The following is a 25624-nucleotide window of genomic DNA, read 5'->3' as shown; positions in this document are numbered from 1 at the left end:
GTGTCACAAGTGAGACTGAGACAACGATATCGGCCTTAGACGAAAAAGGCAGACCGGCCGGTGTCGACGTTGCTCGAAAAATTCAAATTTCGAATTTATCGCTCCTTTACTATTTCAGTTTATAACCGGCCAGCGTTTCGCGTGCTATTTTTATTATATTTTTATTATAGCAACATTGTTTTTAACGAGTAAGCAGTGAGTACGTGTTGCAATCCTTACCGGTGTTCATTGAGTCATGGAGTTTTAGTGGCGTTTTTATCGTAAATTGTGATAATTATTATAAGATATAGTACGTTCCTAATTATCAACAGTTTTAACATTGGTGTTGTGTTGGCTGCACGAGCTATTTCAAGATTAGATCGATCATTTTAAAAACAAAAACTAATTTGAAGGTGAGTTATTTTGTTTTGACAGTTTTTATTATGTAAGAATTTAAATTTTTCTTCCGGTTTAATTAAGTATAGCCTGGCAAACCAATTTGTCAGTGGCAGTAGAATAAACACTATTATACCTAACTATTCATCCCTTTTTTGGGGTCTGGTTGGGGTCTTTCTATATACATATAGTGTCTATGCTTCAGGGACAATTAAGCGGCCCTTGCCAAACTATATTTAATTACAATTAACTACCATGTATTTTTTCATAAAAGTTACTTAGAGGGTACTTGCTTTGATTTTGAAGCTTGAAAGGGTCATTGCGCTAGTTTTCGTCCGGCTCTAGTTTTCGTCCTTCTTCTTTAAGTTGCTTCTCCATCCCGGAGTTTTCGTCCACTTGACGAAATTTGAGTATAAACCGTCATTGCTGTACAAATTTGGACTTATAGCAATCCTTATTATCTAAAGAATTTATCTCTCTACATAAAAAATATATTTCGCAAGTAGCAATTTAAATATGAATTGTATTATTTTCTAATTCGTCAAGTGGACGGAAACTGACACTGGACGGTAAACTGACGCAATTACCCTAGTTTATGGAACTTGATACAATTTTATAGTATCATAATATCATTGGTACTTACATATTTCCAACATATTGTTTTAACACGCCATAAAATTTGATGACCTATCGTTTACATTGCATTTGTATGCCTATTCAATTTATATCGGTTGTTATTTATCGATTATTTGATTAGCTGTTGCATTCACAATAATATGGTCAGATAGATGTAGAAAAATACAAGGAATATAACCGTATACATGGCGGGAGAAAGTTGATAAATGGCGGGAAAAAATTGAACAAATTTGAATTTTATGTATATTTATTTTAAGTTCATCTTTCTTCAATAAAATAGCTCGAGTTATCAACTTCTTCCCGCCGTGTGCGGAATTAAAATTGCGAGGTTCGAAATATAGTCCTTACATACAGTTTTTAACCATTAGGTACGTATCTTAGATAAATTTAACGTTATCAACCTTATGGTTAAAAGGTACTTAATTACCTACCTACTAAAATTATACATAGTTTTAACTTGTTTAACCTCTAAAACTTTGATTTTAGTTGTACTTAAATTAAAGTAACCAAATAATTTGTACATTTTCGGATAGTTATAACATTTATTGATTAACCAACCAAATACAAAACCACCTGGATCTGTCACTGAACGGCCTGACTTTAACCTACATTATTTGATCATATGTTTTCATCTACCCTCAACTGGCTTAAGAAGTCATTTGAGGTTAGATTTTGTATACTCTTTTTGAAATACCTACCTAAAGATAGGTACCTACAGACATGGTCTAATAAAACATGGTCTTCTATTCCCAGAGTGACACAGGCCTACGTCACAATAACATGGCCGCTATATATAGCGCTATCGCATATTATCATATAGCGCTGTCGCATGATGACGTAGGCTTGTGTCAGTTAGGTGACCTAGAAAAGAGTATACTATTATACCATGCCTACAGACTAGAATAGCAATTACGACAGAGAGGCAGATAACGAAATTTCGTTTTACGATATTTGAAGTATTAGGCCCACAGAGCTCTAGGGCCCCTCGGATTTTCATTTTTCTTTTCATTTCAACTCTTCTACCTAAGTAGATCTACCAGATATCCTTGTAATTAATTCTTAACATGATGTATACAATTGGCAACAAAATACCTACGTATGTCTGCACAGTTGTGAAAAATAATTACGTGTCCATATTTTCGTAAGTCGATTCGTTTACTTAGCTGAGACTGAATTTAATTAATAAGTAGGTAAGGACATTCTTTGTCATAGATACTTAGGTACTTTATATTTTAATCTTGTCAAAATAATAATCGTTTAAATCGAAAGCGACATTGACTTTGTACGCAAAACTAGTGTAACAGACTATCTGATTCTGATATTGATTTTAATCTTGGCTTAAGCCTCAATAATAGCTGGTGTTTTCTTAAACAATAATTATCATCATTACCTGATTAATAACAGACTGGAAGAACAAAAAAATCACCAGGCTGTATATCTCATGAACAGTTGAAATTTTCACAGATGATGTATTTCTGTTGCCGCTATAACAACAAATACTAGAAAGTACGGAACTCTCGGTGGGCGAGTCCGACTCGCACTTGTCCAGTTTTTTGAAGTGAAAACTTCTTTAGCGGGTCTGTGCATTTTTGTGATGGGGAATAAATGTTAAACTCGCGACAGGTCGCGTGACCGTAAGATTCGTAAGACGTAAGACGGACACGTGACCTGATCGAAAAACTGTTACAATGTCATTCAGTTTTCACTTCTGCCGGCACTCCCGTTTTAAATTATTATTAGAGGTCGTGGATTCAAATCCTGGCTCGTACCATTGAGTTTTTCGGAACTTATGTACGGAATATCATTTGATATTTACCACTAGCTTTTCGGTGAAGGGAAACATCGTGAAGAAACCTGCATACATCCGCGAAGAAATTCAAAGGTGTATGTGAAGTCCCCAACCCGCATTGGGCCAGCGTGGGGACTATAGCCTAAACCCTCTCGTGCTTGAGAGGAGGCCTGTGCCCAGCAGTGGGACGTATATAGGCTAAATTATTATTTGTTTCTCCATTTTGGAATTCACGGGCCTATAAATCCCGGTCTTAAGATAGACTTGCGTGGGGATATAGATCCAACACGTAGAGGCCTCTTGGAGAGCTTTAATGTCATGTAGAACGCCTTATTACAGTGGAAACTGGATAAGTGGAATCGCAAGGGACCGGCTGTTTAGTTCCGCTTATCCAGGTTTTCCATTTATCCAGTTTTCCACTAAACCAGGTTCAAATAAAACATTTTCTCACTTACAGAGGCTCTCGCTAACAGAGGTTGTGGATGCTATGTCGCTTATAGAGGTCACGTATGGTATGATCAAGACTTAAATAATCATCTTTTATTAAATATGTATGTAGATATGTATTATTGTGCCTACTTTACATGTATTACAAAAGATTACTTAAAGTAATCTGCAATAAAAAAAAAACATTACATCTCATTCATCTCTTCCGTTGTCAGATAAAAATATACAAATCGTTTTTCAAGTTGAGTCTGCCGCTGACGGCTTTAATATAATAAACATAAACATAACTTGATTTGCATACAAAACGCGAGTTCCAGTTATCTGCGAACTGGAGGCCAATTCCAACGTACATTTTGATGTTCGCTCCATTTAGTCCGTGGCGCTCACGACAAAAAAGTGTGATTATACGGCAAATGATGATGATGGAATTTCCTTTTGCAGAGTTGCTCCTTTTGACTCACATATTGATTTAGGAAGGGGAGCCAACCAGACTTTTGATGCAAAATTTTGACTTAAGGGGGAGTGCCCCCCGAAATTTGTAAAAAAAATTGTTTGGCTATGTGCGCAAGTTTGGTAACATTTTCGGGTAAATCAAGGATGTTTAATTCGTTTCTGATATTTAATTTATACGGTTTCATATAAATAATTTGAAAAAAAACGAAAAATAGAAATTTTCTCTTTTATTTTTTTCCGAATAAAAGCCCATATTTTTCTTATTTTAATATATATACACAAAAAAGAAAAAAATCATGCCCCCCCTTAAGTCAAAATTTTGCATGAAAAATTCGATTGGCTCCCCTTCGTAAATCAATCTGTGAGTCAAAAGGAGCAACTCTGCAAAAGGAAATTCCATCATCATTATTTGCCATATAATTAAGTGAACACCAGGGACTAATTGGAATTTAAAATATTCTATCCTCTATAGAAAATAAAATGCATTTCTGCCAACTGATTTCAGTAAATGATAATAGATACCTCAAAGAGTTCCTATTACCTATTCTATACCTCCTTTATTTATTAAAACTAAATTAAATAAACAAAAACCAACATAATAAAATTTAATACTAAATACTTAACCTACATACAGGTAAGATTAATTTTACCTGTAGGTCCCACCTGTAGGGCCCACCTTTTAAAATTATTTTGATGTAAAAATGATTTTAGGTTTCCGTACCTCAAAAGGAGAAAACGGAACCCTTATAGGATCACTTTGTTGTCCGTCCGTCCGTCTGTCTGTCAAGACCTTTGATCTCGGGAACGCGTGGAGGTATCGAGTTGAGATTTAACCTAAAAACTAAAAAAACTAGGCACAACTTTTCAGCTAAGCTAGATAATGCGAACACAATAATAATATAAAAAAGAACCGGACAAGGGCGAGTCGGACTCGCTCACCGAGAGTTCCGTACTTTTAGTATTTGTTGTTATAGCGGCAACAGAAATATATCATCTGTGAAAATTTCTACTGCCCAGCTATCACGGTTCATGAGATACAGCCTGGTGACAGACAGACAGACGGACGGACAGCCGAGCGGAGTCTTAGTAATAAGCTCCCGTTTTTACCCTTTGGGTACGGAACCCTAAAAAACTAGGTACGGTACCGGCGAGCAAGGGAGTCATAAGACCTTATAAAACAAATTCCCCCGCCGCGTCTATCTGTTTCTATTATCTGTCTGTGTATGTTTGTTCGCGATAAACTCAAAAACTACTGAACGGATTTTCATGCGGTTATCACCTATCGATAGAGTGATTCTTGAGGAAGGTTTAGGTGTATAAATTGTTAACCCGTGCGAAGCCGGGGCGGGTCGCTAATTAATAATAATAACTTGATTTGCATACAAAACGAAACTCCGAGGTGCGTGCCGGTATGTACAGATTGGCACTATTGGCAGTACACAGAGTCACGACAGTACTCGTGCTAGTAATCTAGGCATACTAGGCACAAAGTCAGAATTCTCGACAACGAATTATCTCGTAGTATTTTTTGGCAGTATAGTTTAATTATAGGAATCGGTTTGTCCTAATTTCAGTCGGTTTAATATAAATATAATTATATTTATAAACCTATTTCATATGAAATAAAATCTTTTAAACCGGTTCAAAATAATTATCTCTAAATACAGGGTGCTTGTTTATTAATCTGCAATATTTTACGTTGTGAATATATAGATTACACTGAGCCACTTTTACTATGGGACCAACCCCGAAATCGCGAAAAAAAAATGACTACCGTAGAAAATATCAAGATCAGGCCAGACAAAATATGTATGAAACAGATAAAAAAAAATCCTGATTTCGGGGTTGGTCCCATTGTGAAAATTGCTCAGTATGACCTATATATTCACATCGTAAAATATTGCAGGTTATTAAAAAAACACCCAGTATTTTAGAAGTAGTTTCTTTATTCTGCCTAGCTACAATATGAACGGCCTCTTACTGACTTTCTTATCTTTTCTTCTTATCAAATTAAATCATAATATTCATAATACATATTAAATTTCCAACGGCACCAAACCTGTCTACTATGACAAAGATCAGGTGCAAGGTCATCAACCCCGTGACGTCACACGCCGGTACCGCTACCTTTACGTCAGGGCGTTTACTCACGACACGCCAATTTTAACCTTACCGTTAATAACTTACGGTTGATTTTAGATTGCATTGACAACATTATGATTTGATGACTTGTGGAATCTTGCGTAGATTTTTTGCAATTTGCGTGCTAAGTGCTATTTTTGTATTGAAGTTTGTATTTAATATTTAATATATCAGCGATGATTGTGAGGAAATTAAGTTATGATAAGTATAAAAGTTAGTACTTACCTACATATTTTATATTTCTGGTACAGTCACCTGCAATAATATGTTGTATATCGAAGGCCGCAAAAATATCTGACACGATCTTATTTGTAGAGGCATCACATCATCAGGTGTAACATATTATTGCAGGTGACTGTACCTGTACAGTCAGCAAAGAAAGTGGTTTACCACTTTTCGACTCTATCATCTGATTGATAGAGTTGAAAAGTGGTAAACCACTTTCTTGGCTGACCGTACCTACACTGTTTAGTGTTTAAGGGTGGTATTCGACCTGTCCAATTTCTTTGTCCAATGTGTATTTTGCGTCTCACATTTTGCTTAGTGCGAGGGTGAGACGCAATGCACATTGGACCAAGAAATTGGCGGGTGAAATACCAACCATAGCTACCTACAAACCCATTATAGACTAGCGGTGCCACCATGGTACCATATTTTGTATGGAAAAATGAAAAAATTATAAAGCTATAAATGACCTAAAATGACTTCAAGAAATTATACTAGAAAACTTTCCAATTCTAATGCCTAAAAAACACTGGCTATAATGGGTTAACATTTATACAAGGATTACAAGGCCCTCGGGTGGAACCGGAAAGTTTTAATATTAACATTGTTGGCAACTATAAAAACACTTATATTTTCATAACATAAAACGAAAAAAAATCTAAGTTAATAAAATTAAAACCATAAAATATACACATACTTACTGAAACCTCCGAAATTACCAATTAAAAATCGTTTGATGTACCTAGGGTAAGTTGTTGATCAATGAAACACCCTTTCAAACCTTCCTATCTACCTATGGTGTTTTTAAAGTTATGAGTGTGATATTTCGTACGAAGATAAACAATTTTGTTGGCTACTTATAGTATGGCATTCTTGGTTTCTGTATTTTTTTTTTCAAAATAGGTACTTATTGTTTTGTTTTCTTGTGTCTACTTGAGGAACTTCCTAAAACTGTACACAGCGTAAAATTATTTTATATAGAACTGACTTTGATCCAGACTGTTAGTACCTATGTCAGTTGACAATGCTCGCTTTGACCACCCACCGTGACGGTAGAAAGTATGGGAAGTCACATGCTTTGTTAGTATCAAAAACGGTATCGTACCTACTAATCAGTCATTCAGGTACTCTTTATGAGACGCCAAAACGGTTTGTTACATTTTTAAAGTATGAGTAACAATCTGCTACCCAACTCAAGTCTGTCCAAGCCATTTCTGTCAGTAGAAAAAAAACAGCCAAGTGCGAGTCGGACTCGCGCACGGAGGGTTCCGTACCATTACGCAAAAAACGGGAAAAAAATAACGTTTGTTGTATGGGAGCCTCACTTAAATATTTATTGTTCTTTTTTTAAAAGTACCATTGACCGGGGTGACTTTCAAATGCAGGGGCGACTTTAAATTCTAGTTTTTGAGCCATAATATATATTTATGCGAGATTTTTTACAGTAGGTGAATATGAATATATAGTAATCTAACTAGTTACAGGAACATTTTCAGTAAATAATGAATAATGGTAATTCTATGGCCGTTTTAAATCTATCAAAGTAACCCCACATTTTCCAAAGTCACCCCGGTCTACGGTATTTGTTGTTATAGCGACGATAGAAATACATCATCTGTGAAAATTTAAACTGTCTAGCTATCACGGTTCATGAGATACAGCCTGGTGACAGACAGAAGACATACGGACAGTGAAGTCTTAGTAATAAAAACAAAATAAAATAATTATTTAAGGGCTCCCTACAACAAACGTGATTTTTAGCCGTTTTTTGCGAAATGGTACGGAGCCCATCGTGCGCGAGTCCGACTCGCACTTGGCCGGTTTTTTCTATACATTTCATAGCCAAAAATGTAATCTAAATGGTTGTTTTAGTAACATTAAAAGATAAGATGCCTTTTGTCTTCCTTCGTCTGACATAGTTTAAAGTTATTGTTTAGTTAAGCATTGTGAGAATAATGACTTAGCTGAGTCACTGTTTTTTTGCAGTGACTCGTATTTTATTGCTAAAATCTAATATAACGCCGGCTGTATACACTCGTCGAGAGCCTCTCGCCGAGTCTCTGCACCGTTCCGACCCAATCGGAGAACGGCGAGACGAAACGAGTAAGAGCGAGACGAGAAGGGAGCAGTATGTACTTACATAAGTACAATACACTCGTTCTGGGCTTGTCTCGGGGTCTCTCAACGAGTGTGTACCTCCAGCCCTTAGATATGACTGTAATATCCTAGAGTTAGACCGTAAAAAGTCTGCAGCGATTTTGATAGCCCACGCAGTGCAAGTGTCATTTTAAACGTCAAACTTCTATGAAATTATGACGTATGAATAACACTTACACTGCGTGGGCTATCAAATCCGCTGCAGACTTTTATTGGTGCGACTATAGTCAGTTACTAAGAGATTGGGACCCTTAAAAGGTCATGTCCTAAAATAGATTTTTATTAGAATTCTACAGGCGATCTGATATTAAAGATCTATTTAACATATTATTAAAATGTATGCTTACAAAATCTAATAAAGAAAAATATTCAATATACCTACTTAAAATTCGAACATTAAGGTAAATTTATCTACATTAGGGAAATTAATTTAGGGTAGGTATTTCTGAAGAGGTTGTGGCCGGGCTGGAAATATTAGGCCAAATTTAAATATTAGAATTTAAATTTAACTAAGTAATTAAAGATCCAAAAGGATCGTTGTAGTCTATATACATACATAGTTATAACACACAAGAGCGTTACACAGTAGGCATAAAAACTGTGGAGTATTTTTTTAAATGTATTATTGACCGAAGCGTAGCGAAGGTCTACGTTTTGACCCGGGCATTTTGCTTTTGTATGTCCGGATGTTCTCCTCTACAGGTCACAATTCTCAACCGATTCTCGTGAAATTTTGTGACCAGATTCTATGATTAAATAAAATTTTTTTGTCAATCCAGTTTTTGGAATTTTTAAAAAATGGCGGAGTCGTGATACTTCGCGCCTAAACAAATAGTCGTATCGATATCATAAGAGTTTTTTCTTTTTGAGATATGTCGATAGATTAAATGGCCAAAAATTCAGAAAATTTATTTCGCTGGTTTCGGAGCTATTGAGATATTTAATTTTAACTAATTTAAACTTGAGAATGAGTAGCTAAATTTCGTCAGCTTAGCTAAGAACTATCATGGCGCATTTTGCAAACATTCGCTTTTTTTGTTTGCACACAGAAAGTCTGGGTTCGATCCCCGGTAAGACATAACTTTATGTATTTTTTTTCACTTAAACTTCGTTTTTTTTATTTTTTTTTATTGTTGATTGATCAAACCGCTGTGTGGCGCTGTCATCGTGCACGGTTCCAATAAGCTATGCTCGCGAGGTCTACTACTCACAGAGCCACTAGTTTAACAGGACCTTGTACGTACAATATGTACAATAGTATAAAGGATGACTCACGTTAGACCGGGCCGTGTCCGGGCCGGAGCTTCCGACGCATCATTTTCTATGGAAAGCATCACGTGATCGCCTGTATGACCTTTATATCTTTAGATCACTGATCACAGCCTTACATATGTGTGGCATGTGAACCTAATTTCAGCTTAATTGGTCCAGTAGTTTCGGAGCACATTGGCTGTGACAGATGGACAGACAGACAGATGGGTGGATGGCACGTGTGATCCGTTTTGGTCTTTTGAGTTACGGAACCCTATAATTACTAAACAGCGTCACATGCAATGAAAGCAGATTTCCTTTTTATGAAATCTCTAGAATTTCAGTGTGACGGACCATATCCAATCTTTTATTCATGTTACATACCGAGTTTTTCAGCTAAGTTCTTACTTTGATGTGTTTTTCTCAATATCGAAACGGATACGTGAGCATTGTTTCTGATAAGTTTGGAAAGGGAATACATAATTGGATAAAAAGGGAATATTTTGTTATTCTAAGAAAATACTCAGAAAATTGTATAAATTACGTTAAGTTTACAAATAAATCCATAAAAGTCTAATACATATACAATACCATAAAATGGGGTGAGTAGGGTTCGCGGGGAGAGTTGGGTTATGAATGGGGAGAGAAGGGATGAAAGGGGGGTGAGATGGGATTTTAAGGCTACTGCTACAAGAATAATGTATTCCAATTTAAAATGGAGCTATAGTAATACTCATAATAAAAAAAAATCGATCCAACAATCTTCCAAAATCACCTTTGTATGAAAACCCAACTCACCCCAAATACGAGGTTAGGTGGGATTTCCTGTTTATCGTCAAAGTTATGAAATGGAACTACCCAAAATAAAATAAAAACTAAAAAACAAACGCCCGGAACACTTATTATATACACCATTCAATTTGCATGTGTAAAAATGAAATGCTATCGAGGTTTGAATGTCAGTTTTGCACCTACTCACCCCATTTTACGGTACATATGTACTTTTTGGATATCATTTCTAAACAAGAGCAGGTAACGTGTGCATGGTCCAACTATATTTTATATACTACGTCAGTGGCAAACAAGCATACGGTCAACTGGATGGTAAGCCGTCACCGCAGCATATGGTGCCAATCTAGGGGTGTTACTTAAGTGTCGTACGTTACGTCAGTGTGCGCGCGCGCAAGCTTACCGCGACAACCTGCGTTTGACCGTCTCCGATAAATAAATTATAAATGTGTCTAAAAAGCTACCCCTACTTAAAACAAGTACAAAAATTGTGTTCCCAGTGTGAAATGTGACTGAAAGAAGAAAAAACTTTAATGGTATAACGTTTAGTTTTGGTATAATAGACGATAAAAGTTTAAAAATAGTGGTAACGGATAAACACATATCGACACAGCGCAGCACAGTGAGCCGCTGCTGGAAAGGATCGGGTTCTGTGTCGTCCGTGTCGACTCGGTGACTCATCGCAGCGAGCGCAGAGAAGCGGGAGCACTACGGAACACAGTGCGCTCTGCTGGAAAGGATCGTGTTCTGTGTCATCTGTGTCATTCTCGGCGATCGCCGCGCACAATAATAAATAAAAGATAAGTAGACTTCTAGATAACAACATTCAGAATGATCTGTTACGGCTGTCACTTAAAAATCGATAGAGGGGAACTGGTGAATTGCACTATTTGTCCAACGTCATATCATTATAAATGCCTAAATATGACCTCCTCCTTTTTTAGGGAACATAACACAGAATTAAAAAAGGTCTGGAAGTGTCCATCTTGCAGTATTACGCGCCGTCGTCGCAATGATGATACACCTGCCTCCCCAGCGGGTTTAAGAAATCCAACTGAATGTTTAGAGGTCACAAATATGTCGTGCGATGAGAGCAGCCTTCCATGTCCAGGTGATATATATTCTGACAGTCTAACAATCCAACAGCCCACCCTACCGAAAGAAAATGTTTCCGCAATACATACTAATGCCGAATCAATTACTTTTGACAAATTCAGGCAACTTTTGAATATGGAGATAGGGGCAATGAAAGAAAGCCTCACTAAGACGATAACAGAAAACATTAAGGAAGTGTTGCTAAATGAAATAAATACAAAAATTACTTCGTTACAATCGGACGTTGACCGCACATCTGCGTGCATATCTGTAGAACAAAACCAACTAACACAAAAAATAAATACACTGGATGAAAGCATCAAGTACTTACAAAAAGAAAATATGAGTCTAAAACTAGAGTTAGAAGTTTTACATAAGAAGATAGATAATCAATCCGGCATTTGTATTCAATCAGACAGGACAATCGACAAACGCAGCAACTCTATAGTTTTATATCGGTTAACCGAGAACAATAATGAGTCGGAACACGATCTCATACAGCGTGTTAGCTATATATTCTTCGATCTTCTTGGCATAGATGTTAATGGCTTTATCGACAGTATCTCGCGCTTAGGTAAACATGGTTACCGAAGACCGGTTGTCATAGATTTCATAAACAAAAGGATGGCAAAATATATTCTGAGAAACAGCCTCACAATAAAAAATGCTGGATTGGTGGTTTCAGAATATATGGATAAAGACGCTTTAAAACAGAGACAAACAACAAGGGAAATCTTACGAGATGCGAGAAACAAGGGTCTACACGCCATAGTTAAAAACAATAAAGTATATGTGAACGGCAAGGAATATGAAAGCACCTCTCAAAGCGGGGTGCAATTTTATGGAATTGACGACTCTATACCCGCCTCAAGTCGCAACAATAACGATTCGTCGGTGTATGAAAATCAGAACCTCCCGCATGTCAGCGTTGCGGAGGGTCACCAACCACATTTACATATGGAAGAACAAAATATAGGTGTAAACTGTAATTTTCGCTGCGAACGGAAAGAATAAACATAATTTTAACATAAATAACAAAGTCAATAATAATAACAATATTCAAATCAGCTTATGGCATCAAAATATAAATCGCTTGTCAAATAAAACATACAAACTGGAATGTGAGCTTCAAATTAACAACCAGGTCGACGTCCTGTGTTTGACGGAACACTGGCTCCAACCCAACCAAGTGAACTCAGTGAACATCATGAACTATAGCCTTCGCGCCCATTACTCGAGACCGACTCGCCGCGGCGGTGGTGCCTGCATATATGTCAAGCCTAACATAGTCACCATGGAGCGAACCGAATTTAAAAGACTATCGGTGGAGATGCACTTTGAATCCTGCGCCGTGGAATGTATCGGACTGGACCTTGTAATTGTGTGTGTTTATAGACCCCCCAGTGGCGATATATCACTGTGTTTCTCAAAGATGAACGAAATGTTAAGTTTACAAGCTAATAAAAACTACAATGTCGTATTAGTCGGTGATATTAATATAGATTTACTATCAAAATGTAACAACACTACGTACTTATTAAATTTGCTTAGACAAAATGGTTTTAAAGCTGTAAACAAATCCGCAACTAGAATTACAAACTCAACAAAAACTTGCATCGACCATGTTTACACTAATTTACCAACTCATAACATAAAAAATGTATCCTGTCTTGATCTTCATATTTCCGACCACTTATGTGTGAGCACTACAATACTGATACAAAGAAATCAATCTTCAACCACACATGTCCTAAAGCGTGTATTTACTAATAACAACAAGCTAAGTTTCACTCAAAGTCTGGAATTTCATGATTGGGATAATTTACTACATAAAAATAAGTGCCCCAATAAAACCTTTGAATCAGTTTTGTATGTGATTAAACACTATTTTGATGTACATTTTCCTGTGAAAAAGCAACCATTAAAAACAAATGCGAGTTCGTGGCTAAATGAAAGTGTTAAAATATTACGAAACAGCATAAGAACTATTAAAAGTAAGCTATCACTAAATCCAGATGATACTGAGTTACGTTCGGAACTTCTAAAACTCGAGCCCTTATACTGGACAAAACTAGCAGATACGCGCAGCCACTACGTAAACAAAGCGATTGAAAATTGTAATGATAACATGTGCCGAAGTGTATGGCGCGTAATATCATCCGAGACGTGCAGTGATAATAAAAATAAAAACAGAGCGCTCGACATACTCGCTAGCAACACGTCTGGTAACTGCGATGCTACTCGCGCCGCGGCCGCCGCTACACTCCTAAACCACTACTACATAGACATAAATAATAACAATAGGCCACCGTGCTGCCGTACCGCCCTACAATATCTTGATAAATATTTGCTACAGGAGCCGCCTATATTCCATTATGAACAGTTTACCTTATGTGAAATGGTGAAAGCATGTAAAAATATCAAACGTAAAGATTCGCAGGATATTAACGATATGTCAACGCGTATATTAGATTATCTACCACCGACACTAATATCGCTATTGCTTATGTTATTCAATCGTTGTGTCGACGCGGGAATTTATCCGGACATATTAAAATTAGTTAAAATACAACCACTATACAAAGGCAAAGGCGAAATGAATGAGCCCAAAAACTTTCGTCCAATATCTCTGATCCCAATAATATCGAAGATTTTTGAACACATGCTGAGTTCTAAAATAATGAGACATATTACCTGTAATAACCTGCTTAACGAACAACAATACGCGTACCAACCTAGCCGATCTACTACTGCCGCAGCTCGTGATGTGATCTCGCGTGTACTGACGCACCTCGAGGGCGGGCGGCAAGTTGCAGCCATCTTTTGTGACTTGTCCCGCGCCTTCGAAATGATAGATCACTCCCTCTTAATGAAAAAGCTAGCGAGATATGGCTTTGAAGGCAAATTTTACAGCACCATTGTCTCATTCCTAAAAAACCGAAAACAAACTACCTGCGTCCTCAATGCTAGATCTGATCTAGAATCTATAGGAGACTGTGCCGTACCACAGGGATCGAGCATGGGAAATAACCTCTTTCTCATGCTCGTAAATGACGTAACTGCGGCATCCCCTGAATTAGAATACGTAATTTATGCTGATGATACTTGCATAATAGTAGTAGCTGAAAATTATAATTGCCTTGAATCTAAAGTTAATATAGCAATGGTCGAAATCAACAAATGGTTTTTGGCAAATGGAATGCTTTTAAATTTAGAAAAAACTAACATTATTCACTTTCAGTTACGTAACATCAAAAAAACCCCCCTAAATATTAAAGTAAATAATATTCTAGTTCCACAAGTGGATCAAACTAAGTACTTGGGATATGTCATTGACTCAGGGTTAACGTGGTCCTCACACATAGACCATGTTTGTGACTCACTCTCGTCAGCATGTTTCGCCCTGTCAAGACTCGCTCCAAGCCTATCTACAAGTAACCTGAAAAAGGCCTATTACGGATACTTCCACTCCATCCTTATCCGAGGCGTTGATATGTGGGGTCTGGCTGCAAACCGCGACAAGGTTTTCAAAATACAGAAACGAGCTCTGCGCATAATTTCCAACAAACCGTTTGATCACCCTGCCAAAGAACTATTTAAGACCCATAAAATACTAACACTACCAGCCGTTTATATATTAGAAGCATGTAGATACGTTAGGGCAAACCTTGAAACATACACAAAAACCTGTACCCGCGACGCAATCAGCCGCAGATTGCCCATGCTAGTCGCTCCTACGCAACGACTCGCGAAGGCCCGAAAGTCTCTCAGTATTATCGGGCCTAAAATATATAACAAAATTCCTAATGACATTAAATTTACAGATAGCGACTCAATATTCAATAAAAAACTCAAATGTTTACTTCTAGACCAAGCATGTTATTCTGTTGATGACTTTATGAAATAAATTATTATAAAATTTACTATATTAACAATTATTGCACGATCATTATTATCATATTTAGAGATTTGTAAACTTTGACTGATGTAGTATTTTTTATCTAGAATTGTAATAATTATCTTATTCTCTTATTATCTTATTTCAAATGTACCTGTGTGACCTGTAAAATATTTTTACCAATAAAGTAACTGAACTGAACTGAACTGTACCTATCAATGGGAAGTTTACTTTAATGACGTAATTAAAAGTGTTACCGTCACGGACAATTAAGTTCCTACCATCTAGCCCGTCGCGGCAGCTACGCCAGCTGATTACTACCTGATCATAGATTAGGATCCGTAGACCCCGTTTTATGAACGATTCACGTGATAAGTATATATTACATTTCACTATTATATATATTATCACTGATTTAACCAGTAACGATTAATACCTAATACTTATTATTTAATCGTATGGCATGCATAAAGGAGGATAATCAGAGTATAGCTTTGAGGTCGCTAAGCCAGGTAACCAACTTAGTCGTGACTGAGTCCAAATCTTCAGCTGGTTCAGAATACGAGTGAAGGGGACAGCTTTGGAATATATCGTCAGTGATCTGACCGCACTCGCAGAGTGGAGAATCTTTCCAACCCCATTTGTGCTTGTGTGTTAGAGAATTACAGCGCGCATGCCCGGTTCTCAGCCTATTTAGGCGACACCAAAGTTTGCGAGGGAGATCAAACCCTTTTGGTTTTTTTGTTCGGTCGGTTAAACGGGCGGGAATAATCAGTATTATTCCTCGCAGAAACAAAGATACATTTTATTATTTTAAATAACTTTTACTTTCAGACAAAATGAAGCTCTCCCTCCTCCTCCTCTGCGGCCTGCTGCCTTTCATCAGAACAGAAGAAGAGAACCCGTTCCTGGACCTGGCTTCCTCCTTCATCCAGAACATGGGGGAAGGGGGTGATGGCATGGCGGCGTTAGGCAGCATCGTGGGCTCGCTGATGCAGGGGCAAGATGGAGGCAATGCTGGAGATGTTCTATCAGGTAACTTGTCAATGAAGCTCTCCCTCCTCCTCCTCTGCGGCCTGCTGCCGTTCATGAGGACAGAAGAGAACCCGTCCCTGGACCTGGCTTCCTCCTTCATCCAGAACATGGGGGAAGGGGGTGATGGCATGGCGGTGCTCGGCAGCATCGTGGGCTCGCTGATGCAGGGGCAAGATGGAGGGAATGCGGGGGATATTCTGTCAGGTAACTTGTCAATGAAGGTCTCCCTCCTCCTCCTCTGCGGCCTGCTGCCGTTCATCAGACCAGAGGAAGAGAACCCGTTCCTGGACCTGGCTTCCTCCTTCATGGAAGGGGGTGATGGCATGGCGGCGCTCGGTAGCATCGTAGGCTCACTGATGCAGGGGCAAGATGGAGGGAATGCTGGTGATGTTCTATCAGGTACCTTGTCAATGAAGCTCCCTCCTCCTCCTCTGCGGCCTGCTGCCGTTCATCAGGACAGAGGAAGAGAACCCGTTCCTGGACCTGGCTTCCTCCTTCATGGAAGGGGGTGATGGCATGGCGGCGCTCGGTAGCATCGTAGGCTCCCTGATGCAGGGGCAAGATGGAGGGAATGCGGGGGATGTTCTGTCAGGTAACTTGTCAATTTTTTTTTTGTAACGTCGGTGGCCGAGGGGTAACACTAACAGCCACTTACCCGAGTCGACTTTATTGTATATTTACTTATTGTACATACACAACTGTATAATTGAACGGACTGCTAGCAGTCCTAGCCTAATAGTCGATAGTGTCCCTGCCTATGAAGCAGGAGGTCCCGGGTTCGAATCCTGGTAAGGGCATTTATGTGTGTGTTCTTCACACATATTTGTTCCCGAGTTATGGATGTTTACTATGTATATAAGTCTTTATATATATGTATATTATATACATCGCCGTCTAGTACAGTCGACGTCAAAGATATGTTTACACTTTTGCACCTTACTCCTTTGTAATAAAGCGAAAAACGTAAACATATCTTTGACGTCGACTGTACCTACAACACAAGCCTTATTGAGCTTACTGTGGGACTAGGTCGATCTGTGTAAATTGTCCTATAATATTTTTATTAGGTATTTATTTATTTAACTAACATCGAAAAGTTTATCTTAGTCGCTTTCTAGGCGCCTGTCGAGCAACTTCCTATTGTAAATTCTAAATATAAACGAAATCTGCAACAGCGAGCTGAAACACTACGAATACGGACAAAATTTGATGTTGGCTTTGCCTCTTCATTGCGGACGTATTTTCTCACGACACAGAAGTATTGAAATCAGTACCTCGACTTCAAAGTGGATAAAGGTACCGTTCGAATTCAGACTACACCAGAATTACTGCTGCAGGAATCCGATGCAACCTTACGCCGACTGCAAATGCTGCCTCAATTATGTAAAAAAATTTTCAGCATCATCAATTTTTGCGGCAGTAATGCATTCAAATTTCATACAAATATCGGAATAAAATGACCTTATTGACGTTTCCTGCAGTAATACAGTCGACAGCATTTATACAGCAGTATTGCAGTATTACTGCCGACTGCATTGGGTAGGTACTAGGTATGCAGTAAATACACTCAGTTTTATCTAAAAGTTGGTCTTTGATGAACATCTATTTCATTATAAACTGAAATAAATTTCATATATGTACTAAGAAAAAGTGACCAAGGCCTCTAGTGCCCCAGGCTGGAATCGAACCAGCGTCCTCTGCTATTGCTATTTTTCTTAGTATATGAAATTTATTTCAGTTTATAATTTATATACTAGTGTTTCTACTTGATAAAAACAAATTAAAATATTTTTCTGAAATAATTTAATTTGTTCAAATACTTTAGTATCTATTTCATTATACTAACACTTCTCTTAAAGTTGATATTATCACAACTCTTATAAATAATTTATACACACGTACATGGCGGGAAGAAGTTGATAACTGGCGGGAAAAAAATTAAGCAATTTGAACCTTATGTAATTCTATTTTAAGTTCTAAAATTTTCAATTCTATAACTCCGCCTGTACCGTACAGATAAACTACTGTTATATCTAGTTTATGTGGCTTTTTGAATGATCGGAATTTCTCGTAATTTCTCGGAATCCTTTTATTTACTTAGGCACCTCCCCAACAACCCAATTGAGCAGAAGTTCGCGTAGAGTTATCTGTAGAGTTTGTAGTCATTTGTAGAGTTATCTGTCGGGGCGTGGTGTTTACTTTGGAACTCTGCAATTCTAAATTGAAGTTCAACTATTTTGAGAGACTTAGCGCCACTTGCACCATCCCATTAACCCGGGGTTAACCGGTTAAACCGCTATCCCCGTGTCAAATTGTACTGGTAAGCATGGCAACTCCAGGTTTAACCGGTTAACGCCGGGTTAGTGGGATGGTGCAAGTCGCGTTTAATCTATTAGATTTTAAGTTAATTGAGTTTAGTCTACGCTAAGCAATTTAGACGGTTCAAGAACTTGCCTGCGATTTTCGTTGCACGGTATTTGGTCGATCGATAAGTTAGCAAATCGAGTTAGCAATGTATCGAATATTGCATGCAAAAGTGCAGTATATTAAAATTCACGCTATAAAAATATTTGCTGACATTTATTAACTCAATGCGGGTTTGTGATGTTTCCATTCGGTTCCTTTTAAAAATGCAACACACGAAAAACGCAAACGGTGTTTCGATTAAATATTTAGTTTTGTTCACTGAAAACGGGAATAAAACACGTTAGCAGAGTTCTCCCCCGTCGTTCCGGCGCTACCCCGGTGCACTCGGGAGGCCTCGGCGCATACCGGGGAATGCCGCGGCATGCCGCCTCCTACCGCCGCGTGTACCCTATCAAAAGTGATTAGTGACTAGTGTGCACGAGCAGCACGAGTTCTCCCCTGTCGTCCCGGCGCACTCGGGATGCCTCGGCGCATACCGGGGGATGCGGTGGCATGCCGGCGCCTACCGCCGCGGTATCCTCTAACATGCTCCTCGATGCCGCGGAATAACAATCCTCCGTGATGCTGCGAGTTTGCGCAAGCCTTAAAAGTTGAGAAGTTTTGAACAATATTTGCCAGTTTTATGGCATAGGTAGTATTTGGGTCAAAAGCATTTTTAGTATGAGTTAAGGTTATGCATCTTTGCTATGGACATAATAAAGTAAAGAGATTATAATAAAGCCTAGTTTTCGTGCTTTATCCTTATGTTAAAACCTTCTACATACTTATTTAAATTTGTATGATGAAAGGCACACAAAAGTGTATCCAAATCGTTATATATACAGTGGTTGGTCCATTTTCATTTTTTTGCGATTTGGGGGTTGGTCCCATAGTACCTAAAAGTTGCTCAGTATAATCCCAAAACTTCCCTGGCAATGGGAATGCAGTTATTTCTTAGCCATCCTGTAGTTTTTGTAATGTTCGCAGAAAACGCCGGTTTCCCGGAACGTTTTTGACCCATTTGGTTTTACTACTTATATAATTTATAGGTCTCACAGTGACCTCAAAGCGCTAACTTTCTTGCGAATGCGAAAGGGTACGATTAATTGAAGTCCAAGTAGTCCAACTTTAATAAAGTACAAACCAACGTTACACACAAAAGGCCACATATCTTGTAGGAAAGCTCACACTTAGGACGTTTCTGTTGTGTTCCAACATACAAGATACAACACAATAAAACAGAGCTGTATAAAAGTCGAGTAACACGCTTATAACTTTCGCAGTAAAGCAAAGCCTTGGCTCCGGTCTAGGAAAGTTTGTGAGAAAACCAGTAGAAGCCATTAGGATTAGGACGTGTTTTAAAAATCGTAGTATAGTGACTGTTTGCGATTTACGGAAAACTCAAGGACCAGGAGCCGTATTCTGATTGTAATAATAGATTATGAATTTTATCTGGATTTCTTATGAATATCATATCCTCATATTACAATGAGAATACACCTCCAGTATGCACTGTCTATAACCTATATACAGTGTGGAAAGATAAGTCGGGCCCTGGAGGAAAACTACCTTAAATCCTTAAGCTGGCTCATTTTACTTAAAGGAGACATTCCTTTATTTTTAAAAAGAAACAAAACTGCATTCATAGATTTACTCAAACTCGCTTGCCTCGCGAATTCAAAAAAATAAAAACTCGCAATTTTATTCTACTAGTCGATAAAGTTAATGTTAATGATAACATTTCTCCAAGAAACATTAGGTCTTACACTCGTCTGTCGTACAAAATATCCATAAAATCTAATATTTAGTACTCAAGATTTTTTTAGACAAGCCAAATTGAAGAAAAAAAGAAAAATACTTTGAATGCAGTTTTGCTTCTTTTAAAAAATAAAGGAATGTCTCCTTTAAGTAAAATGAGGCAGCTTAAGGATTTAAGGTAGTCTCCCTCCAGGGCCCGACTTATTTTTCCAACCTGTATATTTAAACTTTTGTAAACAATACGGTCTAAACAATAGTTATTTATTTTAAAGGGGGCAAAGTTGTTGTTTAACCTCTCGTGCTAATATTAATTGATACCCGAAGCAAGCGAAAATTCGAAAAATGGGATCTAGTGTTGCAAAGGTTTCAAGGCACGAGGGTTAAACAAACTTCGCCACCGAGTGAAATATTTTTTTTTACCACACCAACACAAGGAAAATACTAACTGTAAAACATCAAACAAAATCAAAGCAAATCAATTCACAATTAATATTTTTAAATATTTATCATTCAAAATCATCATTTAAAAGTCAATTCTACCAGCCAACATAAGGAAATAACTCAACATTTGCATTTGATTACTTTGCCTCACATGTGAATAAAATGCAACTTTCTTATCAATTTTTAAACAGTCAAGAGAGCCTTTACCAGCGCGTGTGGTGAAAATAACTATTTATCTACTTTCCAGGAATCGGCAGCCTACTCAGCGGGCAAGACGGCAAAATCGACCCCGCCATGATCGGCTCAATGATCTCCATGTTCGCCCAGATGAACTCGAATGAACCCAAGCAACGCCAGAAACGTCAAAACAACGAGAAACCTGACATGAACCTCGACAGCATCCTTAGCATGGCTTCCAGTCTCCTAGGCAACAAGAATGTGGCGTCCCTGCTGCCGGTAGTCATGAATACGCTGAATACCCTGTCGAACCCGGATAATAAGGAGTTGGCTAATGGACATAAGGATCATGCTGACTTCTTGCCGCCTTTCTTGGAGAAACTGCATCTTTATTGGGATCTTTTCACTGAGTCCGAGTTAGGAAAAGTAAGTTTTTTCACTGGTTTTTGAAAAAAAAAATTTTTCGTTATACCTAGTCTGAATGTTACCGCTTTACCCCAGAGCAGAATGCCGTACGGCATGCTACTTTTATAGTAACTATAATCTACTGAGCGAGATGTTTGTACACGGATTTAATGTCTACGTAGTCGTTTTACAAATTTTACTGAGACTTTAAGACCTGAAATGTTCACACTGCTGGATTATTGGATTTGTATGGGAAATAAGAGCTTTATATAGAAACGAAATTCAACATATTCAATACAAGCGCTCTGTAATCCGGCGTTCGGCTGTGTAACTGTAAACTGCTGGATTATGGAGCGGATCACCTGAATCGCTAATTGCCAGATTACTAAGCGTGCGGGATAGGTGAGCGTCGGAACACCGACCGCCTAATATACCGGGTGTGACCTGTAACACGAGCAAAGAATTAAAACATACATTGTACTCCTCAAACGGTGACAATTTTGTTCAACAACTTTTAAAAATTATGAAGTATTTAGACTCCCTATTTTTCATACAAAATACATATTATCTTCAATGGACGCCATCACCACGCCATATCATTGTGATTGACGTTGCTTGTCACGCCTTAAACATAACTTTAACATAACATAACAAAATTCGCAATACATTGCGTCTTAGAATAAACTTTTAAGTGTATTAAAAATCAAACCACAAGTTATTTTTAAAAGTTGCTCAACAAATGTTGGTCAGTATGAGGAGTACAGCCTACAGTTTAATTTTTTGCTCATGTTACAGGCCACACCCGGTACAGGGTCGCCAAAAAATAAGTGTATTCCCGTTGCCAGGGAGGTTTTGGGATTATACTGAGCAACTTTTACTATGGGACCAACCCCAAAATGGCGATAAAATATTTTGCTGTTTCATCGTACATTTTCTATGGAAGGGTAAATTTTTTTTCGCGACCTCGAGGTTGGTCCCATACTAAAAGTTGCTCAGTATAATCCCAAAACCTCCCTGGCAACAGTGGCAATGGGAATGCACTTATTTTTTGGTCACCCTGTATATTAGGCGGTCGGTGTTCCGACGCTCACCTATCCCGCATGGATAAGGTATAGCCATGCAATCTTAGGGAACCTGATCTAGGCATAAAACTAATAAATAATACCAATTTTACAGGTGATCTGGGAGAAATCAGGCCTGAAGCGGGCCCTAAAAGCCTTCACCGGCCCCGACGGCAGCCTGAGCTTCGAGCTGATGATGAAGAACTTCGAGAACCACTCCTTCAGGAGGCACTGGATCAAGGCGGCCGCGAGATACTTGACCGATCTGGTGATGCAGATCGCTAAGCCTGAGGTTTATCAGAGGTTGGTAATTGGACTTGGCCACAGAATAATTATATAATTAATAGTACTACCGTACAGAAAGGAAACTACAAAACCGAAGTTTGACAGCGGTTCAGGGGTCGAATCATGCTGTTCCTTTCTAATATATGGCACTATCCCTTTCGGCTATTTAGGGTTTTCAAAATTCAAGCCATTATCGTCATTATAGCCAGTGTTCGTGCACGCAAAGGTACGTCAAGTTGTGTCAACCCTAATAATTGCTCGGAGCAATGCTGAGCCGAACGGAGCCGAGTTTGCCCGAAGAGAGGAGTTCCACACCCCTGACTTGGCCTCTGACACAAGACAGCGCCACTTTTCTCGGTCCTGTGCGCCGGTCCGCCTCCGCCATGTTGCTCCAGCGATACCTGGGGCGTCCGATAGGACGTCTTCCTGTTAGGTGGCCCAGATATGCTCTTGTCATCCTTTCTCTTAAAATGACCCAGTCAACGGAGTCTGTGAGCTAAACGATAAAAAATCGTTTACAGTTTGTCAAAGGACTACGAGTAGACCTCATTTCAATCATAGACAGAGAAAATCATACTATCTTTGTAATACACTAGTACTAGCACCCAAAAGAAAAGGATGACTATAGTTTTCCTTGTGTTACTGACTGACAAATTGGTTTGACCAACTATAGGTGTGAATACTATTTGAATGTCGCAATGTTGAGGCAAACTCAGGCAATACCAAAAAGAAGATTGGTATTGTGAGAGAGAGAGAAATTTTATTTAACATCTCAAACATTATTGGCAGGTACATTCGAAGTCAATCTTAAAATCTACTTAACAATTTACGCACTAAGTATTGATTAATTACGTGTTGAACTTGTGGACTATAGTTGTAGTAGGTACTTACTGGACTATAGTTAGGTGGTTTTACCTACCTCCTATTTAGAAGAGATTTAAATCTCCTGATAAACTATCTTTATATTTTTCTTTACGGTAGCCAAATCAGTGGTTGACCTATAGTTCGTTTTTTAGCATTAGAAAGAAGGTAAGCGATCTTGACATATGTCTTTTAATTGAAAAACGCTTTAAAAAATCAGTAAGTATTACTTATGAAAGCACAAGAATATAAATGATCGTATTAGATTCATAATTGTTAAACATATTTTTAAAACGTGTTTTTCAATTAAAAGACATGTCAAGATTGTTTACCTTTTTTCTAATGCTATAAAAAACGAACTATAAAAATGTACCTGAAAAGCCGTGTCTCACGCTGTTACATTATTCATTTATCCCTGTTACATACGGCTAGCGGCTATCGATTTGTTCAGAACTGTAATCCTTGCATTGAAACTAGGTACACACGTGTTTCGTAGGGATTACAGGGCGCCTAGCCAAGATGCCAATCGTTTCCGTTACGACAGCAAAACGCTCTCTCTATTGCACTAATATTTAAGAGTGATAGAGAGACAGGAAAAGCGTTTCGCTGTCGTAGCGCAAACGATTGGCACCTTGGCTAGTCCCCCAGCTGTAAGCTTCAAACGAATCGACAACGGTTCTGACATGAAATGTGTAGTGAAGCACTCTAGAACCGGACTAAGCTAACCCTGCACGGCTTTGTTTACATAAGTACTTACCTACATAAAATAACTCCTTCAATAATAATCATGCAATCTAAATAAGTTACGCAGACGTTAGCGAATATGTCAGTGTCAAAGTCGTGGTAGCCGTACAGGACACTGACATTCCAAACGTAGTAGGTATAGTTGGTCAAGCAAATCTTGTCATGCAGTAGAAAAAGGCGGCAAATTTAAAAAATGTAGGCGCGAAGGGCCATCGTCCCATAGAAAATTTGAATTTCGCGCCTTTTTCTACTGACAAGATTTGTTTGACCAGCTTTATATCATAATCCTCCTAAAACTGAACATAACTTGGTCTTCACCTTTCTCGCAATATTAAATTCAAATTTCAGATCTATTTCGGTTACTAGAGTATAAAAGTTTCGAGTTGACGCTTGAAAGTTTTTGTTCATGGCAACACCGCGCCGTATTTTAAAATAAGTTCCGCCGTTAGCAATTTCAAATAGAGAAGTTTGGAATTTATTTCGTGCTTCAACTAATTTCGCAAAAACAGGACTTTACTGACGCAAGCTTTAATAATTTATGAGCACTTAAGGGACCCACAGATTACCAGTTCGCCGGACGATATCAGCCTGTCAGTTGTTCGCAATTTCCAACCCTTTTGCGTTTAACTGACAAGCTGATATCGTCCAGCGAACTGTGGTAATGTGGTGGTGGTACTCTTTAGAATTTTTACGATGGCATAGTAGAATTTCCACGTGAATAGGTACGAGTGTTCTATAAGAACCGTTTATGAAAATTTTATCCTATTACTGGCCCCGTATGGAGTTACAATTTTTAAAGTAATTACTTAAAAAAATTGAAAAATTCACTGCCTCGAGGGAGATTAGAATTAGAACTCGTGACTCTAGACTAGACTGTCACCACAACCGCAAATTTCGTCGGATATCGCATCCCTATCCCGATATATTGGCGGCCGATCGGAAAATCCGCCCGATCGTAAAAAGTACCTGTGTAATGTTTTGACGGTAACATTAAACCAATAGAGTAGAATAGTTCGTTCGGTTGCTTAAGATACCCGAAGGGCTAACTGTCTAGAAATAGGACTACGTCAACTCAGGGAACGAGACACTGATTTTCACGTTTCACGATATATATGTCTAGCTAGGAATTTCATGATCTGGCGGATATTTACCGATAAGTAGTTTATATTATGGTCAATCAATGAAGCAAATACT

General features: G+C 38.3%; 1 protein-coding gene across 4 annotated transcripts in view; it reads left to right on the top strand.

The window, feature by feature from the left end:
* The window catches only part of LOC134801033 (uncharacterized), a 338387-nt gene continuing 312763 nt past the window's right edge, over positions 1-25624 (top strand). For 2 of the 4 annotated variants that reach the window (XM_063773541.1, XM_063773540.1), the window contains exons 1-4: positions 1-392; positions 16092-16292; positions 21145-21500; positions 22656-22843. In XM_063773541.1, coding sequence (XP_063629611.1) covers positions 16097-16292; positions 21145-21500; positions 22656-22843 — 740 coding nt within the window. In that variant the 5' untranslated portion in view covers positions 1-392; positions 16092-16096. Of the gene's footprint in view, positions 393-16091; positions 16293-16512; positions 16692-16714; positions 16885-21144; positions 21501-22655; positions 22844-25624 lie in introns of those variants that run through there. The other 2 variants (XM_063773543.1, XM_063773542.1) reach the window with 2 other exon arrangements.

This window comes from Cydia splendana, chromosome 21 (genome assembly GCF_910591565.1).
Source record: "Cydia splendana chromosome 21, ilCydSple1.2, whole genome shotgun sequence".
Classification (NCBI taxonomy): domain Eukaryota; kingdom Metazoa; phylum Arthropoda; class Insecta; order Lepidoptera; family Tortricidae; genus Cydia; species Cydia splendana.
This window is presented reverse-complemented; position numbering and strand designations above follow the sequence as displayed.